The sequence below is a fragment of the Plecotus auritus genome, assembly GCF_963455305.1.
Source record: "Plecotus auritus genome assembly, chromosome: 10".
In the NCBI taxonomy this organism is placed as follows: Eukaryota; Metazoa; Chordata; class Mammalia; order Chiroptera; family Vespertilionidae; genus Plecotus; species Plecotus auritus.
In genome coordinates, this window is record NC_137785.1 from 48,617,329 (window position 1) to 48,638,854 (window position 21,526).

At 38.6% G+C, this 21,526-nt stretch overlaps 1 protein-coding gene across 1 annotated transcript in view; it reads left to right on the forward strand.

Annotated features, from left to right (window-relative positions):
• Nucleotides 1-19,127, forward strand: part of TERB1 (telomere repeat binding bouquet formation protein 1) — a gene marked incomplete at its 3' end in the record, with an annotated part of 36,580 nt that extends 17,453 nt beyond the window's left edge. The window contains exons 9-18 of the mRNA XM_080643722.1: nucleotides 421-573; nucleotides 1,729-1,860; nucleotides 3,245-3,370; nucleotides 4,477-4,637; nucleotides 7,850-8,190; nucleotides 9,491-9,552; nucleotides 9,861-9,956; nucleotides 15,472-15,621; nucleotides 15,910-15,975; nucleotides 18,940-19,127. Coding sequence (XP_080499848.1) covers nucleotides 421-573; nucleotides 1,729-1,860; nucleotides 3,245-3,370; nucleotides 4,477-4,637; nucleotides 7,850-8,190; nucleotides 9,491-9,552; nucleotides 9,861-9,956; nucleotides 15,472-15,621; nucleotides 15,910-15,975; nucleotides 18,940-19,127 — 1,475 coding nt within the window. The remainder of the gene's footprint in view (nucleotides 1-420; nucleotides 574-1,728; nucleotides 1,861-3,244; nucleotides 3,371-4,476; nucleotides 4,638-7,849; nucleotides 8,191-9,490; nucleotides 9,553-9,860; nucleotides 9,957-15,471; nucleotides 15,622-15,909; nucleotides 15,976-18,939) is intronic.
• Between the last annotated feature and the right edge of the window lie 2,399 nt (nucleotides 19,128-21,526).

Below are 21,526 nucleotides of genomic sequence, written 5' to 3' on the forward strand. Positions count from 1 at the left end.
AGCAGCAGGGTGATGGGGGTGGCGCCTTCCCCTGATCAGCCCAGTTGCCTCCCGCAGAGGGAGGCCAGACTGCGGCTTAGGTCCGCTCCCCAGGGAGCAGGCTTAAGCTGTCAGTAGGACATCCCCTGAGGGCTTCTGGACTGTGAGAGGGGACAGGCTGGGCTGAGGGAACCCCCCCCCACCAGTGCACAAATTTCGTGCACCAGACCTCTAGTTTTAAATAAGAGACTTTAGCATTCTAGAATTTTGGTATCCGAGGGTAGGGTGGAGTGGGGGGTCCTGGAACCAATCCCCTGAGGATACTGAGGGATGTGACTCTATTTGAAAAAGTCAAGTTAATGTTATATTTAGTGCAGATTATGAATGAAACCATACAATTGTTTTGTTTGGGGTGTTAATCGTTCTACTTTATTCCTTAAGCACATGTTCAGAAATACTTTATATCTGTGGGTGGACTGGATGTATTGTGTCAAGTTCTTGTGCAACTGGAATCTGATTCACATAAGACTCTTTCAAGTGCTAAGCTTGCAGTGGTGGTGACAAAGACAGTGGATGCATGTATTGCTGATAATTGTGAGTAAAAAGGCTTAGTAATTTTTCTACAATTGCATTTTGCTTGAGTTCAGCTCATGAGGGTTGAAATGGTAGCTTGAATATGGATTATCTATTTTCTCATAGAGGTTATAACCTCCCTAAGGGTTCAAATCTTCTGACTTCAAGTCTAATAATAGATTCTATCATTTCTAAGCCTTTGTTTCACTTAAAGTGACATTAAATTAAAGAGTTTAGATGAGAAATCAAGGGACATTTTGGATACATAAGGAATGGAAAACCCTATCTATAGATTTTTTAAAAATTTATAAAAAATTAAGGTATGCCTCTTTCTGCTAAGTGTGAGGTCTGACTTACCCAGCCATTACTAGTGAGTGACAGAACCAGAGTTGAACCCATGCCTGCTTCTCATAAGCACTGAGAAATGATAATCTGTAAATTTGTAATAAGCAACTCTTGACATTCACAAATAACTGTGAAATAAGTAGATTTTTAAAAAATCAGTTATTGAGGGCCTGCTATGCATAGGACTCTATGTGAGCTCTAGAGATGCAAAAATGATTAAGATATAGTCCCTCAAGAAATTCACAACCTTATTAATGACATAAATATTATTAGATTCTTGGTGAACTCTCTTAAGAACACTATGAGCAGAAAAGTATAGTTTAAAATGGCAGACTTCTTGAATTCTGTCACATTTCAGCTTCAGGTATGCTTCACTGCATCATCAACATCAATAGAATCATGGCCAGTTAGTAGTGGATTTCATTGACAAGCAGGAATTGGTTACATAGGAAGGTCTTTACTGTCCAATTCAGATAAGAAGAGGTGTGTAAGATGAGAATAAGCATATTCAACTTTTAGGAATGCTTCATATTACCAACATTATGCAGGATAAATAAGAAACCATTCTTTAAAAAACTTGCTTTAGTAAAATATCTTTAATATGAGAAAAGGGATTAATGAGGGCTATATAAGTCACTCTCTTATTAGAATTCATTTATTTATATTTATGTATATATGCACACATATATATTAGATGTTATATAGATATATAAGATCATTCTAGGATAAGATCTGAAAAACAGTATATGTAAGATATGAGAAATAGTATATGTATAGTTATAAGTTTTAAGTTTGTATTTACTCTTTTTCTTTTCTATTTTATATTAATAGCTACTTTTGGTGAAGTATTATCCAAGTACCACATTGTTTCAAAACTTCTGGCATTACTGCTTCATGAAAGTCTGGATTCAGCAGAAAAATTTAGCATCATTCTTACTCTTGGTCATTGCACAGAGACTTGCGGTAATACTGGATTTACTTAGTGTGCTTGTTAAAACATTGGGTGGAAATACGCTTTTTTTTTTCCTCCTAGTCATATGAAAGGCTTAAAATAGTGCCTTTCTCCCATTCATTCAGGTCCCAAACCAGTCATTTTGCTCTTCTTCCTTTTTAATCCATTGTATTTAGTTGCCCCCTAAGACCTGTGGTTCTGCATCTGTTTACCCTTCTGTATATCCCTTGCTGCCCAGTTCCGGTGCTACTCTCCCAAGACCCCCAGCCCCTTAACATCTTTCACTAATGTTATTGCAATAGACTGTTCCCTGTTTTCCCTTCCATCTCTATTTTTCAGTACACGCTTCACACTGCTGCACAGATTTAATCATATTCTTCTTCACTGAAAACCTTCAAAAGTTCTATCATTTCTTTCTCTACCTCTCTTTTTTCTCCTTGCTTCCATTTTCCTCCCTCTCTTCACTCTCCTGCCATTCTCCCTCTTCCATTCTCCTCCTTTCCAACTCTCTTCACTTTCCTCTTTCCCTCTCTCCCAATTTCCGCTCTCTCCCCTTCCACTTTTCCACTCTCCTCTGTTTGCTCTCTTGTTTATTCTACTCTCTTCCTTTCCTCATTTTCAGTTCACTCTATTCTTTTTAAAAAAATATATATTTTTATTGATTTTAGAGAGGAAGGGAGAGGGAGAAAGAGATAGAAACATCAATGATTCAATGTGCCTCCTGCACATCCCCTACTAGGGATAGAGCCTGCAACCCAGGCATGTGCCCTTGACTGGAATCGAACCTGGGACCCTTCAGTCCGCAGGCCGACGCTCTATCCACTGAGCCAAACCAGCTAGGGCTCTATTCTTTTTCTTCTATATAATTTAGGATTTAGTATACTTTTTAAATTTTTATTTTTTTAATTGAGGTTTAGTTGAGAACTATACTTTTTAAAAATGTTTTTATTGATTTTTAGAGAGAGGAAGGGAGATAGAAACATTATCGATCGGCTGCCTCCTGCACGTCCCCTTCTGGGGAATGAGCCCACAAATCGGGCATGTGCCCTGACTGGTAATGGAACCATGATCTCTTGGTTTCTGGGTCGATGCTTAACCACTGTAACACACCAGGCGTTTGGGAACTATACCTTTTTAAGAACCAAGTGAAGGCATTTGTTTACACTCATGAGATATGATGCTACTCTGTGGTTGTATTTCAGAGATCATCACTTATGATACTCAGTCATTTTATGTGAGTCAATTATTTCCTAAATTGAATATGCTTTTGAAACTGTTGGTTTTTCTCTAATTTGGACTATGTTCATAATTACCACAAGGAAGAATTATGATCTTACGTGAATAGTTTATGATAAAATAACTTTCTTCTACTTTACTTTTTTATATCTTTTCCAGAGGAAAATCAGTATGACCTTTTTAAAAACAATGGGCTTCCACTCATGATACAAGCCTTAACTGAATCTCAGAATGAGGAACTAAACAAAGCTGCCACTTTTGTGCTTTGCAACTGCAAAAAAATTAGTAAGTTTATCGTCACTTAAAAAAAATAGCAACCAAAGTTTATGAAGGGAAATTTATATCTGCTTTGATGAGCCAAGCCCCTTTAGCTCCCAGGCTCTTCTTACATTTGAAGAGCAGAATATTTAATTTGGACATGACACTTAGAGTGTTTGGGCATATAAAAAACCTATATGGAAGAGAGCAACAGTACAGATAATTCACATATTTTATGTAGTGTGGACAAATATAGTTGTAAGACTTAAGTTTGAGGGCTATGAGTAACATTAAATCATAATACAAAGTGTATTATTTATTTGAAAAATGTTTGAGCACCCATTATTAGCCAGGCACTGTGCTAGGCATTAGGAATATAGTGATAAGAAACAGTCTGTGCACCCACAGAACTTAGTTTAATTAGAGAAATAGATAGTAATTGAATAGTCTCAAAAGTGAATGTATTATATAAACTAACCTAAGAGTTTAGAATGGATAGAGCACAGATCTTAGAGTCTGTAACAAAGGACTAAGACCTAGACAGTAGGGCAGAAAAGGCTTCAGGAGGAAATGATTCTTGAGCTGAGATCTGAATGTATAGAGTTCATTAGATGAAAAAAAGGGCATTCTCTATGGGTGAGGATCTCAGGGCTAAGCAACAGTGAGGCACAAGACCTTGTGATAGGAAGGAGCCTGGTGCATTGAAGGAATTGATAGGGCCGTGGCCATGAAAAGGATTTTTGTCTTTGTGTAAGAAAAATTGCTGCTACATCATGTGTAAAGAGAATTTGAAGGATTATAGGAAGGAACTACTTTATGAAAACTATTTTTATGAAAAACTACTTTAAAACCGGTATCAATACCTGAGGGTGTTTATGCGCCTGGGATAACATATTTTCATGCTATTCTCTTTCCTATAACTCTGAAGAATAAAGTCTGTTTTATGACTCTTTGGGTCCTGGACCTCTGCCAACCACTTGCTTTCCACTTATTTTCAGTATCACTTGGGTGGTTGAGATAGTCTAGAAGGGCAAAATTTAGGGCAGGTGTGGGGTATGAAGTTGTCCTTAAGTGTTAAAATAACATTTCTGGTAATGGATAAACTCACTGTTTTTTCCCCCTGTATTGCAAAGCTGAAAAATTATCTCTAAGCCTAAGAGAATGTCCTTTTGATGAAAATGAAGCAGAACAATTAGAAGACATAAATATGAAAGAGAAGAATATTGAAGAGTACTGGAAGAAAGCAAAGGACATTCTTCACAGAATAGAACAGCTTGAAAGAGAAGAAAATGAGGTTGGCTTGTTTGTTTCAAAGAATATAGAACTTTTTTCAAGTATTTTTGAACAATATAGGTTAGAAGGTAAAAGATTTTTCTTGCACAGGATGTCGCCCAACCAACTGAGCCACACTGGCCAGAAATAGTTGCTACTCATGTTTAAGAGTCAGATGCTAAAAGTCTCCTTGGAAAATTAGTTGACTGTGGATTCTCATAGGATTAAGTGTGTCATTTGGAGAACCTCCAATGTCTAATCTCCTGCCTAGAGATTGTTAACCAGTGTTCTGGAATCAAAATGGGGGATGACAGCTTGGGGTCTTAGAATTCAGTACATAAATATTTGCTTATTCTGTTTCTTGAATAGTATTCTGCCTTCAGCTTTGCTTGGAGTCTTCCAGTCTGGAGACTGTTTTGTCCCTTCCAGTGATTATACTGGTACTAGAGGCCCGGTACATGAAAATTCATGCACTAGATGGGGGGGTCCCTCAGCCCTGCCTGCCCCCTCTCACAGTTCGGGAGCACTTGGGTGGGAGGCAACCCGGCGATCAGGGGAAGGCGACACCCCATCACACCTCTGCTGCTGCCACTGCCGGCAGTGCAAGCCTCGGCCGGCCCTGGTTCCCTGAGCCTTGGGCATCCCTGGGTGGCTGGGCAGCCGCCATCCGAGGCTTGCCTGCACCTCGGGCCGGCCCTGGGCAACTAGGCAGCCGCCATCTGAGGCCTGTCTGTACCTTGGGCCAGCCCTGGGCGGCTGGGGGACTGAGGGGCTGGAGACTCCAGAGGCAGGCACGCGGGCAAGGCCAGACCCACATGGGGGCTGGCCCGGCTTTGCTGCGTGCCTGCTGCCCCAGCAGGACTGAGGGGACTGGGTGCCACCATCTTGTGGCTGTGGGCGCCGCCATCTTTGAGGGTGGGGCAGTCAATTAGCATATTCCCTCTTTATTAGATAGGATTTCCAGCCTTGGGAACGGAGAGGACCTTCTGGTGTTAGTCAACTACCCGCTAAGTGTGTGTTGAGAGCTTGGTAGCATATGTTAGGTAGTTTCTTGACTTTTCCCATTGTAAGCTTTGCATTCAGGTTTATCAAGTCTGCTAAATAGGTTATCATTCACCTATTTGCTATTCAGTTTCCAAAATGTTGTTGCTTTTATTTATTCTTTCATTTCTCCTGTCCTTGTGGGGTTTTGCCTTTTTTAAAAAAAAATGCTATTCTAATTGGTGTTTTAGAAGGACCAAAAATAACCCTAGCTGGTTTTGTTCAGTGGATAGAGTGTTGGCCTATGGACTGAAGAGTCCCGGGTTTGATGTGCCCAGGTTGTGGGCTCGATCCCCAATAGGGGGTGTGCAGGAGGCAGCCGATAAATGATTATCTCTCACCATTGATGTTTCTATCTCTCCCTCTCCCTTCCTCTCTGAAATCAATGAAAATATATTTATTTATTTATTTATTTTAAATCCTCACCTGAGGATATTTTTCCATTGATTTTTAGAGAGCGGAAGAGAGAAGGAAAGACAGAGAGAGATATCAATGTGAGAGAAACACATTGATAGGTTGCCTTCTCCATGAGCCCTGACCAGGGCCCAGGCCAGGGAGGAGCCTGTAACCGAAGTACGTGCCCTAGACTGGAATCAAACCTGGGACCCTTCGGTCTGCCGACGCTCTATCCACTGAGCCAAATCAGCTAGGGCAGTGGTCGGCAAACTGCGGCTCGCAAGCCACATGCGGCTCGCGAGCCGCGGTTTGCCGCTCTGTTGACTAATGAGTTTGCCGACCACTGGGATAGGGGCTTAATCACAAGGAACAACAACAGCCTGTAATTATTGGAATTGAGAGCCTAGGTCAGTGGTCGGCAAACTCATTAGTCAACAGAGCCGCAGTTTGCCAACCACTGAGCTAAGGCAATAAAAATATATCTTAAAAAAAAATAGAAGGATCAAAAATTAATATGGGTGTTAACTTCATTATCTTTACCTGGAAGCTTCTTTATTCTTTTTTTTTTTTTTTTTTTTTTACAATTTCAGAGCATTCCATTGAGGAATATGCTAGCTTCAAGTTTTAGTTATTACAAACAATGCTGCAGTTAATAACATCAACATTTTGTAATGTAAAAGTGTTTATAGCTATACATAACTTTTATTATGAAAGATGCTGTCAAACTGTTTCTCCATAGAGGTTGTACCAACTTATACTCCCACCTGTAATGTACGAGTGTTTCTCTATACCCTTTTGATCTCTGCCAATGTCATAGATAAAGAAAGCTATCTCAGTGTAGCTTTAATATTTATCTTATTCTAAGTGGAATGGAGAAATTTTTCATATGTTTAAGAGCGATTTATATTTTCTTTCCTGTGAACTGTTCATCTTTTTTGCCTATTTTTCTACACTATTGTTCTTTTTCATATTTTATTGTAGTAGCTTTTTGTAAACATTAGTAGAAAAATTATACTGTAGTTCAAGATATGATATACATATTCTTTCTAGGTGTTTTGATTATCATTGGGTTTTGCTTCTGGCCCTTTTTTCCTCTGAGTTCCTCCCAATCCCCCACCCCTTACATTATTCTTATTCTCTAGCAGAACTTTAAAAAAATTTTATGTGGCCCTAACCGGTTTGGCTCAGTGGATAGAGCGTCGGCCTACGGACTCAAGGGTCCCAGGTTCGATTCTGGTCAAGGGTATGTACCTTGGTTGTGGGCACATACCCAGTAGGGAGTGTGCAGGAGGCAGCTGATCAATGTTTCTCTCTCATCAATGTTTCTAGCTCTCTATCCCTCTCCCTTCCTCTCTGTAAAAAATCAATAAAATATATATTTTTTTAAAAAAATTTATGTGGTAAACTATATTAGTTTTTTTCTTTTATGATTTATAGATTTTGTGTAATAGTTGGAAAGGTCTTCCTCCCCTTGAGAATATTGAAATGTCATGTTTTAGAAGGTACATCATTGTCATTTTTATATATCAATATTTAGTTCATTTTTTGTGTAAATTGTGAGAAATGGACCCAATTTATTTTTCCCCAGATGGCTACCCAGTTTTTTCTAAATAATTTATTGAATAAACTTCCTTTTATTTCTAATATAAACTGCCCCTTTTATCATGTATATTCTATTCTTTTATCATGTATATTTATAATGTATAAACTTTTCCTACATTATTAAAAGGGTGTAAATTGGATTATACAGCAAATGGATTACCTCGAAATTATTTACTTGTAATTTTTACATTATAGGAAAAAACACAAAGAGAAAAATATAAAGATAATGTTTCATCTATGAACATAAATATTCAAAATACATTGAAACGCCTTCATACGGATAGTATTGGTCCCAAAGCAGAAGATAAGGATACAAGCCAGTCTAGAAAGCTTCAGAGTTACAAATCTCATGGATTTATGTCTAAAGCACGTACAAAAGATGACCAAATGAAGACCCTGTTAAAGAGTGCAAATCCAGTTAATGCTTGTTACAGGGAGAGTGGGCAAAGTAAGACTTTATATAAAGCCAATCCAAGCTGCAATCAAAACTTACAGGAAGAAACTTTTGAAAAAAAAGATTCTGTTTCTCAATCAAGGTACATCTAATAATTGTTTCTAACATTTAGAAAATTCAGCAAATATTTTTTGTTCAGTACTGTGTGCCACACTATATAAGCCCTGGGATATAGAAATGATAAAACAATGTCTTGGGAGCAGCCTAAAGTAGGAAATGTTGGGAAAGTAGTTTTGGACGAGGAAGTATGGGCCAGTTCATCTTCTAGGGCCTTGCATGTTATACTCAGGATTTTCAGTTTTAACTCGTAGAGTGTAGGGAGCCATTGACAATTTTAAATTACATGTCGTAATCAGATTTGAACTTTAGAAAGGATACTCAATAAACAAAGTGAGCCCTGACCGGTTTGGCTCAGTGGATAGAGCGTCGGCCTGCGGACTGAAGGGTCCCAGGTTCGATTCCAGTCAAGGGCATGTACCTGGGTTGTGGGCACATCCCCAGTAGGGGGTGTGCAGGAGGCAGCTGATCGATGTCTCTCTCTCATCGATGTTTCTAACTTTCTCTTCCTCTCTGTAAAAAAATCAGTAAAATATATTTAAAAAACAAACAAACAAAAAAAAAACCCAAAGTGAAACCCTGTACCATAAGTAACAATGCATGCACTGATAATCCATTAGCAATGTAGCAAAAACCCGTTTGTAAGTTTAGTTTGATAAAGGGAATAAGGTGTGATGAAAATCTGCTTTAGGCTTGCCTTTTTGTTACCTCACTTCTGCTACATGTCCTTTCTTGCTCACAATGTAGCCTGTGGGGCTGGACCTGGGATTGTAGCTTTCTTCTTAAACCCTTTCTTGTGTTCCGCTCTTCTGATGGTTACTGTGCTAGAAGGAAAACTTAAAAGGATGCTCCTATGTTCGGAGAAGGTTGCAGAGTAAACTAAGTATTAGAAAGTTGGACTGTATAATTATCATCCCTTTTTTTTCTCAAAACCATTCTTAATGTTAATTTTAATTGATTTCTCAGGGGTGTGGAATTGGGAAGCTGTGAGATGCATTCTTGGGCCAGCCTTTAGCACTTTAGCCCTCTCAGTTTTTTCTCTTTTTTTGTGCTCATTTCTTCCTATATTCCTCCTTTATGACTTTTTGTTCCATGTTTCTGTTGGCATCAATGTTATTGCCCTCTGGAGTCTTGTTTCAACTCCACTTTTAGAAACAAGGTTATCACCATCTCATACCTTACTTTGGCAGAATTTGGTAGATTTTGGTTGATCCCAGCTCCAGCTCCTCCTGCCTGCCAAACACTCAGAATGCTTACAGAAACATTTGTACACACACCAAACAGTATATTTACTTTTAGTAATCTGGTATCTTATTTTCTTTCAGCGACCGTGTTTTTAAACATCCAAATCCCATTGTCAAAAATAAAAAGCAGTTACCAGTAACAGGTATGATTAAAATTTTTTCTTCTTTGATTTTTCAAGAAAACACGTACTTAGGTGACTAATATAGCCAAAAAATGTACATCAGTATATCTGCCCTCTAACGTGTCAGCCACACCTCTGACTCTCTTTCTGGTATAAATGCTCAGTCACCTTTTAGTGACATCCAGAACTTTTTCGTTTATTCATTGGATGACTGGATGTGAAATACTGGGCTAATGTTTATGAAAATCTCTTGATAATTGATAAATCTTATAAAAATGTCAGGTTCTTTTTAGTATTAAAAAAATCTTGCATTTTGCAATTTTTTTTAGATCCATTTACATTATGTTCAGATATAATAAATAAAGAAGTCATCAATTTCCTATCAACTGACAGTTGTCCCAAAATATTCAAGTATAGATGCTCAGGTAAATATTTTTTAATTAAAGTTATTTCATAATTAAAGTTTTATCTGATAATAAGTAAAATTTGTAATAGGTTCTGCCTGCATGATTTAATTTCCTTTGGAAAAATAACCATTTGTAGTATCATAAAACATTCAAAATATTGCCTTCTATCTGTATCATCCTGTGCTCCCAGTATTTGTTTATATGAATCAATGTAGCTATTTTTTATTACTGTACTATTCTCTTTTTGTCAGAAGTAATACTTCTATAAGTTTTACTTGTGACAAAGTAAACTTTAAGTTCAACTTTACTGAATAAGTTAAACATGTTTTATATATGCTTATAATAAATATATAAGTGTTTCTAGTGTTCCATGCTTCATCATTTTTTCTGCAGGGCTATTAAAAAAATTTTTTTCAATTAGTTTATATTTAATATTACGTTGTATTAGTTTCAGGTGTAAAATATAGTGGTTAGATAATCATTTACTTTACAAATTAATTCCCTTGATATTTCAAGTACCCACCTGGCACCATACATAATTATTTCTGCAGGGCACTTGTAAATGTTCCATAGTGCTTATTCCATCCCTTCTCCTTCTCCTTCATACCCCATCTCTTTACTCTTATTCTCGCACTGTGCACTCTATGGAGAAAATTGAGGCTATTGCACATTAGGCTCAAAATATTACTATTCTTCTGTCTTGGGTGTAGAGTTTAATTTTATTACTCTAAAACTGATTTCTAGCTATAATCTGAATCCCATCTCTTTTTTTCTTCCCATTTTAATATTTGTGGAGTCTTTTCTCTTTATTTCCTCTCTATCCATTAACTCCTTTTGTCCCACCTTAAACTATATTACTTTCTCCTTACCTTAAAAATCCAATAATGTGATTTGCTATTGCTTCAAATATTTATCTACTCTTCTGTCACCATTTATTACCAGATTCATCTCTTGCTCCCTTCTCTCTCAGTATATTCATTCCTGTTTTAACTCTCTGCAATCTGGCTTTTTTTTATTGCCTTTCTACTAAACATTAATGTTAAAGGTTACCTGAAGCCACATCCCTCCCCACTCCCAATCCAATGACTTTTACCAAAAATTCTTACCCTCTAGTATCTCTACACCATTGACTGCCATTCCTTGAAATTCTCTTCTTTCAATAATTTAATGCCGCCGAGACCGGTTTGGCTTAGTGGATGGAGCGTCGGCCTGCGGACTGGGGGGTCCCGGGTTCGATTCCGGTCAGGGGCACGTACCTTGGTTGCGGGCACATCCCCGGTGGGAGGTGTGCAGGAGGCAGCTGATCGATGTTTCTCTCTCATCGATGTTTCTGACTCTCTATTCCTCTCCCTTCCTCTCTGTAAAAAAAAAAAAAAAAAAAATAATAATAATAATAATAATAATAATTTAATGCCACAGTTGCCAAACTATTCACCCAGGCTTCCTAAGGCTCTGCAGTGAACTCACAAGGGCACTACACAATATTTTAAATTTTATAAGTGAAGCATAAAATGGTCAATATTTTTTGGATACTACATGAACTACTAGCTCAAAGTAGTTCAGAGTTTCATCATTAGATTGCACTACATTCTTTTTGATGATATGTCTTTGTGGAGCTATGTTTTCAGTAATAGTTGTGATAAAAATCAAACACCACATGAAAATCAATGTGGAACAGGAAATAAAGTTGGCAGTGTCTAGTCTGATTCCAGGGTTTGAGAAGTTATTCTATACCCAATAGGTACACACATCTCATTAGGAAGTAATTCTAATAAATAAGAATGAAAAACAAATATTTTTTCTTTCAATTTAGGTGTCTTGTTTTTTTCACATAACCACTAAATTGTTAGAACATAAGTACTTATTAAGTTGTTTTGAACCTAACAGGATGGTTGGCATTTCTTTTGGCTTAGAGGTGTCATAAAAAAATCATCAAGATCTTAAGGGTGCCATGAAGCAAGAAAGTTTGAGACCTCTGGTCAAAAGTATTCAAATTGACAGAGTGGACGCTCTATAAGTGTTAACTTCCTTTCAACCCTTAGTTTGTTTGTGATGGTTCTTTCCTAGTTCCTTTCTTCCCTCAGTGATGATCCATTCACTGATTTCACAGACACTTGGGGAGTGCTTATTCTATGGCAAGCACTGGAATCAAGATGAATAGAACTCATTCCTCACCTCAAGAAGTTGATAGTCTAAAACAATTCCATTTAATCCCCTTTAGTGCTTTATCATTATCTTTCTGTCAAATTTCTACAAGTATTCCCCCTAAGACATAGTTTACAGTACTTACTCAACTCTGTTGCATCAACCATCATCCTATATAATAAAGAGGTAATATGCAAAATGACCATCACTCCAACACACAAGATGGCCGCCACAAGATGGCCAGCAGGGGAGGGCAGTTGGGAGCAACCAGGCCTGCAGTGGAGGACAGTTAGGGGTGACAGGCCTGCAGGGGAGGACAGTTAGGGGTGACCAGGCCTGAGGGGAGGGCAGCTGCGGGGGACCAGGCCTGCAGGGAAGGGCAGTTGGGGGCGACCAGGCTGGCAAGGGAGGGCAGTTGGGGGCGACCAGGCCTGCAGGGGAGGACAGTTAGGGGTGACCAGGCCTGAGGGGAGGGCAGCTGCGGGGGACCAGGCCTGCAGGGAAGGGCAGTTGGGGGCGACCAGGCTGGCAAGGGAGGGCAGTTGGGGGCGACCAGGCCTGTAGGGGAGGACAGTTAAGGGTGACCAGGCTGGCAGGGGAGGGCAGTTAGGGGCAATCAGGCCAGCAGGGGATCAGTTAGGTGTCGATCAGGCTGGCAGGGGAGTGGTTAGGGGCTGATCAGGCTGGCAGGCAAAAGCAGTTAGGGGCAATCAGGCAGGTGAGCGGTTGGGAGCCAGCAGTCCTGGATTGTGAGAGGGCAGTCGGACATCCTTCGAGGGGTCCCAGATTGGAGAGGGTGCAGGCTGGGCTGAGGGGGACCCCCCCACACACATGCATGAATTTTGTGCACCAGGCCTCTAATTTTACTGATGATTTTCAAATCTGTATCTCTGCACTTGGCTTCTTCCTTGGGTTATAACCTCATACTTCCATTTCTAGCTGTACCCAGAATATACTTATGTCAATATCTTGCTTTTATTTCAAGCTTAATATATTCAAATCACAGCATCTTTCTTCCTCTCCATCTGTACATCCACTCCATTTCTCTTGCTGCTGTTCTTCTTGCCTCCCAGATTTCAAACCTTGAATCATCTATAAATATTTTTTCTCCTTACATCCCCTATTTCTAGTTGTTAGATTTGGTTCTGTTTTTCTTTCCCACATAGGCTCTTTTTGCTTCATGCCTAAAACTCCCACAACTTTCTAGGAGTCTTCACTTTCAAGTCTCACCAACCCCCAACTGTAATGTACATATTGCTGTTAACTTCTCTTCCTAATATGTGCTTTTTGTCATGACACCATGCTAAAGAACCCTCAGTGCTTCTCTATCAAATTCTCTGAATCAAATTCTCTGCTTGGCTTTCAAAATTTTGTGAAATTTTGTCCTGCTTCCACTTCTTAAATTTTACTGCACATTTATTCTCTTTGAGTCTGCCAGAAATGTGTCATGCTATGCCAAACTTTGTCAGTCAATCAACCACCAAATTATTTGAGGTATCCTAAACTTCTCCCTAACCCCAACAGCTCATTAGTCACCAATTTTAACTCAGAAATCTCTGCATTCTTACTGCAAATGCTCTGTTTCAGAATCCCCTCATTTATTTTCTGGAATGTTGACATAACCGCTCAACTGATCCTCTTACCTTCAACTGAGATTTCTAGAAGACAAATGAAATCATGTCATTTCCCTGCTTAATAAATATCCTTCAGTGCCTCCCCGCCAACTATGATATTTAAAAATCTTCAGCATGGCTTTTAAAACACTTCTTGACTTTACCCTTTCAACCTTCACCAACCTCAGCTTTTCTCCCACACTTCTCTCATGCCTTTCACTACAGCCACACCAAAGTACCTCTGATTTTGTGAACACACTATGCTTTTTCATTCTTTTGTGCTTTTGCACATGTTCATTGTACTAGAAATGTCCTCATCCCAGCCAACTTTTCTGCCTGGATAATTTCTCCTTGTCCCTTCCAAATGGGCCACTAATACCATTAAGTGACAGGCAGATGGAGAACTTTATAATAAATAGATGTGGCTAACATTACCTGAACATACTGATCAACCTTAACACTAAAAACACATAAACTCTATGTGCCTCTTAATATGATGCAGTAAGAAGTATACAATACTACCTGTGAGGAATTCTAAAATCAATTGAATCTGAATCTGATCAATCCTTTAGATCTAATTACTACTTTTTTGGGTACACAGGAACATTTTAAAGGCTGTAACTAGGATATAATCAGCAAAACCCAGGTTTTGGGAAACTCCATAGTTCAAATGATCCAGTATCTACAACAAGTAAATGATAAGGAGGAAGAGAGGAGACTTGATAGATTAAAATAAACTGAATGTAATGGTAGACTTTGTTTGGATCATGATTCAAAGAAAACAACTGTAAAAAGAAAGTTTTGAAATGATGGGGAAATTTAAACACTAGGTATTTAATTATATTAAGCATACTTTTCTTAGGTGTGATAATGTTTTTTTGTGTGTTTTATAAGTCCTTATCTGTTAGGGATGCATACGAAGTATTTATAGATGAAATAATTCTTTAATGCAAATTCCAGGCTTCATGATCTAGTGCAGCAGTCGCCAACCAGTGGTCTGTGGACCACTGGTGGTCCATGAGGTCCGAAAGGTTGGCAATGGCTGATCTAATGTGTACATTGGGGGCAGGCAGACAGAATACATGGAGTGTAGATAAAATATGATTGACCATCTATATATATATAATAGAGAAATATGCTAATTAACCAGGACGCCATAACGGGTCGACCAGACAGGAGGAGGTTGCGCATGCAGGGGCGGGGAGGCACGGCAAGGGTCTCTGCGCGCCTGCACTGGGGGATGGGGCCTGATCAGCAGCAGCCGTGGCTGCTGCGGGGCCCGGGGAGCAAGGCAGGGCCGGACCAGTGACTTGAGGGTTGGCAGCACCGCGCGATTTCGAATTGTGCGTTGGGCTCCTAGTTAGTTAATAATTATTGAAGCTGGGTGATGGATATATAGAGGTTCATTATGCTTTTTCCTTTCCTCTAGTGTGTTTGAAATTTTCCATAATGAGACATTAAAAAAATACAACTGGACATGAGTTATTTCTTTTACATACCTTTTCCTAACAGTGACTCCTGCTTAGAACCAGACCAAAGTAGATGCTCCTTTACTATATCACCATAACTCTGTTCACACCTCTTATCGTAACACTTATTTCAATATGTTGTGTTCGTTATATTTCCATTTCTAACAAGACTTTGAACTTCTCGACATATTTATAATTAAATTCCTGATTTGACTTCAGTTACTACCATAAAGATATTTGCTTTCATAGATTTGTTATTAGACATTTTGTAACATTTATACATCACTTTAATTTGTTTTCTTTTAGGTTGCATAGCAGTAGGAAAATCCCTGAATAGCCGAAATTTTAGCAAGCTCTTGCACTCTTGTCCATATCAATGTGATCGTCACAAAGTCATTGTGGAAGCTGAAGACAGATATAAAAGTGAACTAAGGAAATCACTTATCTATAACAAAAGTAATTAATTCAGTAGCTTTATAATTGTAATTATGACTATACCTTCTGAACTATGACCTAGAACATATATTAAAACTAGAGGGTTAAATGTTGAAAAGAAAATCTGTCTCTGATTTATGATGTATCCAGTAAGCATACTTAGTTTTTGGTGGTTTAAAAATTGTTCCTAATCCACTTAAGGATTCCTATTAGAAAGGGAAAATAAGGGAAATAACATACTAATGGAATTGATATGCTGTTACTCAGATTGATATACTAAGTATGCTAAATGTTTTCCATATTTTTCAGAAATTCTGCTGACACCACGTAAAAGACAACTACTCAATAATGAACGTACTACCTCTGGAGGAATAAGTGAATATATTTAATTTAAAACATTTTTATTGATTGATTTGAGAGCGAGAGGAAGGGGGGAAAGAAAAAGAGAGAAACATCAACTTACTGTTCCACTTATTTTACAAAGTAAAATCATTTGCAGAGCCTCATGAAATGTACATAATTATGGCTACACATTGATTATACAGAGGGATCCTAAATACTGTTTTGTGGCATTCAGTTCATACATACATACATCTTTTTGGGTTAGAATTGCTTTAGCTAAAAACAAATCTATAGTACTAAAAGGGTAATATGCTAATTAGACCAGATGGCATAAATTTGAGATGATTCTTTTGAGAAGGGACCATTGCAGCATCTAAGCATTTAAAGAGCCTCACTGCCCTGGCCTGGATTTCTCCATTGGTTAGAGCAGCAGTCGGCAAACTGCGGCTCGCGAGCCACATGCGGCTCTTTGGCCCCTTGAGTGTGGCTCTTCCACAAAATACCATGGCCTGGGCGAGTCTATTTGAAGACGTTAGAAGAAGTTTAAGTTTAAAAAATTAGGCTCTCACCCTGACCGGTTTGGCTCAATGGATAGAGTGTCGGCCTAAGGACTGAAGGGTCCCAGGTTTGATTCCAGTCAAGGGCATGTACCTTGGTTGTGGGCACATCCCCAGTAGGGGGCATGCGGGAGGCAGCTGATCAATGTTTCTCTCTCATCTGTTTCTGACTCCCTCTCCCTTCTCTGTAAAAAATCAATAAAATATATTTTTTTTAAAATAAAATAAAAAATTAGGCTCTCAAAAGAAATTTCAATTGTTGTACTGTTGATATTTGGCTCTGTTGACTAATGAGTTTGCCGACCACTGGGTTAGAGCATTGTCCCAACACGCCAAGGTGTGGCTTTGATCTCCAGTCAGGGTAACTATAAAATGCAGCCAATGAATGCATAAATAAGTCGAACAATAAATTGATCTCTCCCTCTCTCTCTCTCTAAAATCAATTTTTTTAAAATATATATATATATATATATATATATATTTAATATATTTTATTGATTTTTCACAGAGAGGAAGAGAGAGGGATAGAGAGTCAGAAACATCGATGAGAGAGAAACATCGATCAGCCGCCTCCTGCACACCCCCCACTGGGGATGTGCCCGCAACCAAGGTACATGCCCTTCACCGGAATCGAACCCGGGACCCTTCAGTCCGCAGGCCGACGCTCCATCCACTGAGCCAAACCGGTTTCGGCTTTAAATATATTTTTATTGATTTCAGAGAGGAAGGGAGAGGGGAGAGAGAGATAGAAACATCAATGATGAAAGAGAATCATTGATTAGCTGCCTTCTGCACGCCCCCTACTGGGGGATCGAGCCCACAACCTAGGCATGTGCCCTTGGCCAGAATCGAACTTGGGACCCTTCAGTCCACAGGCTGATGCTCTATCCACTGAGCCAAACCAGCTAGGGCTAAAATCAATTTTTAAAAAATTTAAAGAGCCTCAGGGACAAGGCTCTTTTTTTGAGATGGATTGGTATCTTAAAGGGATTTGAACAGTAAGAGTCTAAAACTGGGCCTTCTTGCCTGTTTTCCTAATGCTCAATCAATATCAAGAGGAACAGTGAAGAAGCCACAGAGGAGAGCCTTGTGCTGTACAGAGCTGCTGCTTCCTTCTTGACTGCCTACTACTTGGCTGCAGTAACTTTTGGGAAATTGGGCACAGATGTTAAGTGTAGGAGTCAATAAGGTGGCAGCTGCAATGGAAAAGTGGGCATTAGCTTTACATGAACAATTCTGTACCCTAATCTCCTGAACGTTATAATAACCCATCCAATACTGATTACAATGAGTTGAAATCATTTAGCAAGTGAAACAAATCATTTCTTAGATAACCTCAGTTTTCCAGTAGACCCAAAAGTAAGGAGTAATTTCACTGATAAGCTTTAAAACAGCTTTTACCAATAATAACTTCTTTCTTTCAACAAATATTTATTGATCACCTCTTATGTGTCAGACACTGTTTTAGGCCCTGGAGATACAATGGTGAGCAAAACAGACAAAAATTCTGTCTTCACGGAGCTTGCATTCTAAGTAAGATCATTAAGTTATACTCAGACATTATTTTCATTTATCAGCCGCCTGCTGGTAAGACTTTCTCTTTTCTTTTAAAAGATCTGAACTGTGGCTCCTATCATAGGAGAGGTGGACAAATAGCTAATAGTCTTGACGTACAAGGACAAGATTTTCTAAGGGTTTTCCAGGTCCTACTAAAGTAAATAGCCTTAAGTGAATATACCAAAAAACCCCTCCTCATTAGCATCTACGTACAGTGATAACATGAATTAGCAATGAATGAAAAAGCTAAAAAGAACTATTTCCTAATAATCATCACCAGAAGATATTTTTGTTTACAGGTACCAACTGTGCATTCTTTCTGTTGTAGAAAGTATGTCTAAAAATCAGTTAAAATTTTCCTTCCCCCTTTTGCAGCCATTTTTTAAAAAGTTTTAACAAGTTGAGCATATAAGTATTGAATTTTTTAAAGCAAATTTCAAAAGACCTTTATTCTTTAAAAATATTAATCAAGATTGATAATTAAAATAACAAGTGTTGATATTCTTTTTTATTCTATGAAGTTATGAAGCCCTTTGGGAAGACTGTATCTGTAAGATAGGTAAGCTGTTATTCCTGTTTCCACAGGAATGTCGAAAGAATTAACAGTCAAATGTTGGTGAACTTTCGTGTTTCTTTATTGAAAAATGTTGTATTATTCCAATAGGATAAAATTATTGAAGAAGTCACAGTGATAACATCTAGCTTAATAGAAAGCTCTCAGCTTCTAAAAATTGAAATGGTTTCTATTTGATATGTAACCCAGGCATGAAGTTTTCTCAGTATATAGTTCTTAGCTTTAGAATAAGTTAAGTACTTATTTGAGTCTCAAGAAGATTTTTATTTTTCCAGCAGATACTAATATGTACTCCAATTCTCATTACAGAAGAAAGAAAAAATCGTAAAAACTTCACTGAAGAAGAAGTGAATTACATTTTCAGTGGAGTTAAGAAAATGGGAAATCATTGGAATGCAATTTTGTGGTCTTTTCCCTTTCAACAAGGACGGAAGTCTGTTGACCTTGCTCAGAAATACCACAAGCTGACCAAACGCCCCAAGTTTGTGGGTCCTTAATTGGAAGAAGACTTGTCAGTTCCTATTGTGAACTCTTTTTATTTTATTTTTATTTTTCTATTGTGAACTCTTAAATACAGTGCCTTGAGGATACAAAATTTAAAATATTCTTCTAAACTCTCATGAGACAAGGAGTGTGGAAACAGGAATACTGTTTACATTAAATCCTTTTTGTGATGTGATGAGCTACAGCAAAATATTAAAATAGTTTAGCCTGGCTGGTGTGGCTCAGTGGTTGAGTGTTGACCCATGAACCAAGAGGTTCCCTGTTCGATTCCTGGTTGGGTCGCAGGCTCCAGATTGTGGACTCAGTTCCCAGTAGGGGGCGTGCAGGAGGTAGCCGATCAATATTTCTATCTCCCTCTCTAAGTCAATAAAAACATATTTTTAAAAAATTGTTTATAAAATAAATACATTTTCAAGATATGGGTTAGTAAGACAAAATGCCTTCATTAGGTCAAACATTTGTTTAAGAATATGCTTTAATTTTTCCTTAAGCTCAAAGAACATAGGTCAGAGAAAAAATCAGCCTTTACACTTTGACATTATATTGTAATGAATACTGTGTGAACATTTGGATTTTAGTATTCTTACCCAGTGAAAATTACTCTCCAGAAAGATAGAATAGTTTCCCAAGCTGCTCAGGTGAGGTTCCCATGCACCAAATCAATGTTTGACATTTTGTTAATTGAAATGTTTCCTTGCCCTTGCTGGGTAGCTCAGTTGGCTAGAGCATCATCCCTATGGCATAGGTCAAGGCTGCGGGTTCGATCCCAGATCAGGACATACACAAGGGTCAACCACTGAATGCATAAAGAAGTGGAGCAACAAAAATTAATGTCTGTGTGTGTGTGTCTCTCCCTCCCTACCCCCCCCCTCTCAAGTCAATTAAAAATTTTTAAGTTTTCTAAAGGCTAATTGTAAAGTTGCTTTGAATACTTTAAAATTCTATGGTCAGGTTCACTTCTTTTTGGTGTATGTATATTACTTTTGCTTTTTAAAAATTCAGAAGAGCTTTTTATTATTACATCTCAATTTTCCTACTCTTTTTTTGTATTCCATCATGATCCCCAAAGATGTCCATTATACTTAAAATGTTGCTGTGGCAAAGGGATCAAGTATAAGGGCCTGAAAGCTTTGCTGTGTTTCTGCATCCTTTGGAGCACTGCTCCATGTCATTGTAGTAGGTTCTTCAGCCCCAAAGGGCATTTCCGGGTAAGCAGGAGTTCTTTGACCTTTTCAGATCACGACTATTTCTACTTAGATGAAGCATAATTTTTATTAAATTTCTTATTTTCTGACCCACATTGAAAATTCCAGAGGGTCAATAAGAAAATTTTCTATTTAAATCCAAAATTTCCTCTGGGCAAAAGAATAATTGGCAATTAGTAAAATCCCTTGCAGCATTTAAAGTGTAAATTAATCTAGTCCAATATCTGTTTCCTAAGCACTTTGGGGATTATTTAAATAGTCTTGCTGAGTTATTTTTATTTGTACTTCTCAAGATTTGTGAAAGTTGTTTTAGGTCAAAGGGGTGAACATTTTGGCTGTTGCCTCAGCCTCATTTCAGGGGTGGGCAAACTTTTTTTTTTTTTTTTTTTTTTTTTTTTAAATATATTTTACAGAGAGGAAGGGAGAGGGATAGAGAGCTAGAAACATCGATGAGAGAGAAACATTGATCAGCTGCCTCCTGCACACCTCCCACCGGGGATGTGCCCGCAACCAATGTACATGCCCTTGACCGGAATCGAACCCGGGACCCTTCAGTCCGCAGGCCGACGCTCTATCCACTGAGCCAAACCGGTTTTGGCGGGTGGGCAAACTTTTTGACTCGAGGGCCACAATGGGTTCTTAAACTGGACCGGAGGGCCGGAACAAAAGCATGGATGGAGTGTTTGTGTGAACTAATATAAATTCAAAGTAAAGGAGCGGAGGGGAGAGCAAGAGTACCGGATAGAACAGCTGGATCTGGCCCTCGGGCTGTAGTTTGCCCACGGCTGGTTTAGATAATCAGTTGTCTCTTACCATTGTTCAGATACGATTTAAGCATATTTTTCCACATTAAGTGGGTCTTACATAACAGTTCTTTGGAAATTATGTATGTAACACAATCATCAAACACTGCTTATAGAAGCATCCCCAAGAGTATGACATACTGTAGTTTAGACACTTTTGTGTTTGTCACTGACACTACATTCAAAATAACCTACTGCCGTCTGAAACCTTATTTTATCCTAACCCTTGGCTAATCTTTGGTTAGCATAAGCTGCTTCCCCCCCTAAAATGGAGATATCTATAATAATAAAGGCATAATATGCTAATTAGACCAGACAACCTTCGGGGGAAGCCGGGGCTGCCCGGGTCCTAGGTGCCAGCTGGCAGCCAGAGGGAAGCCCGGG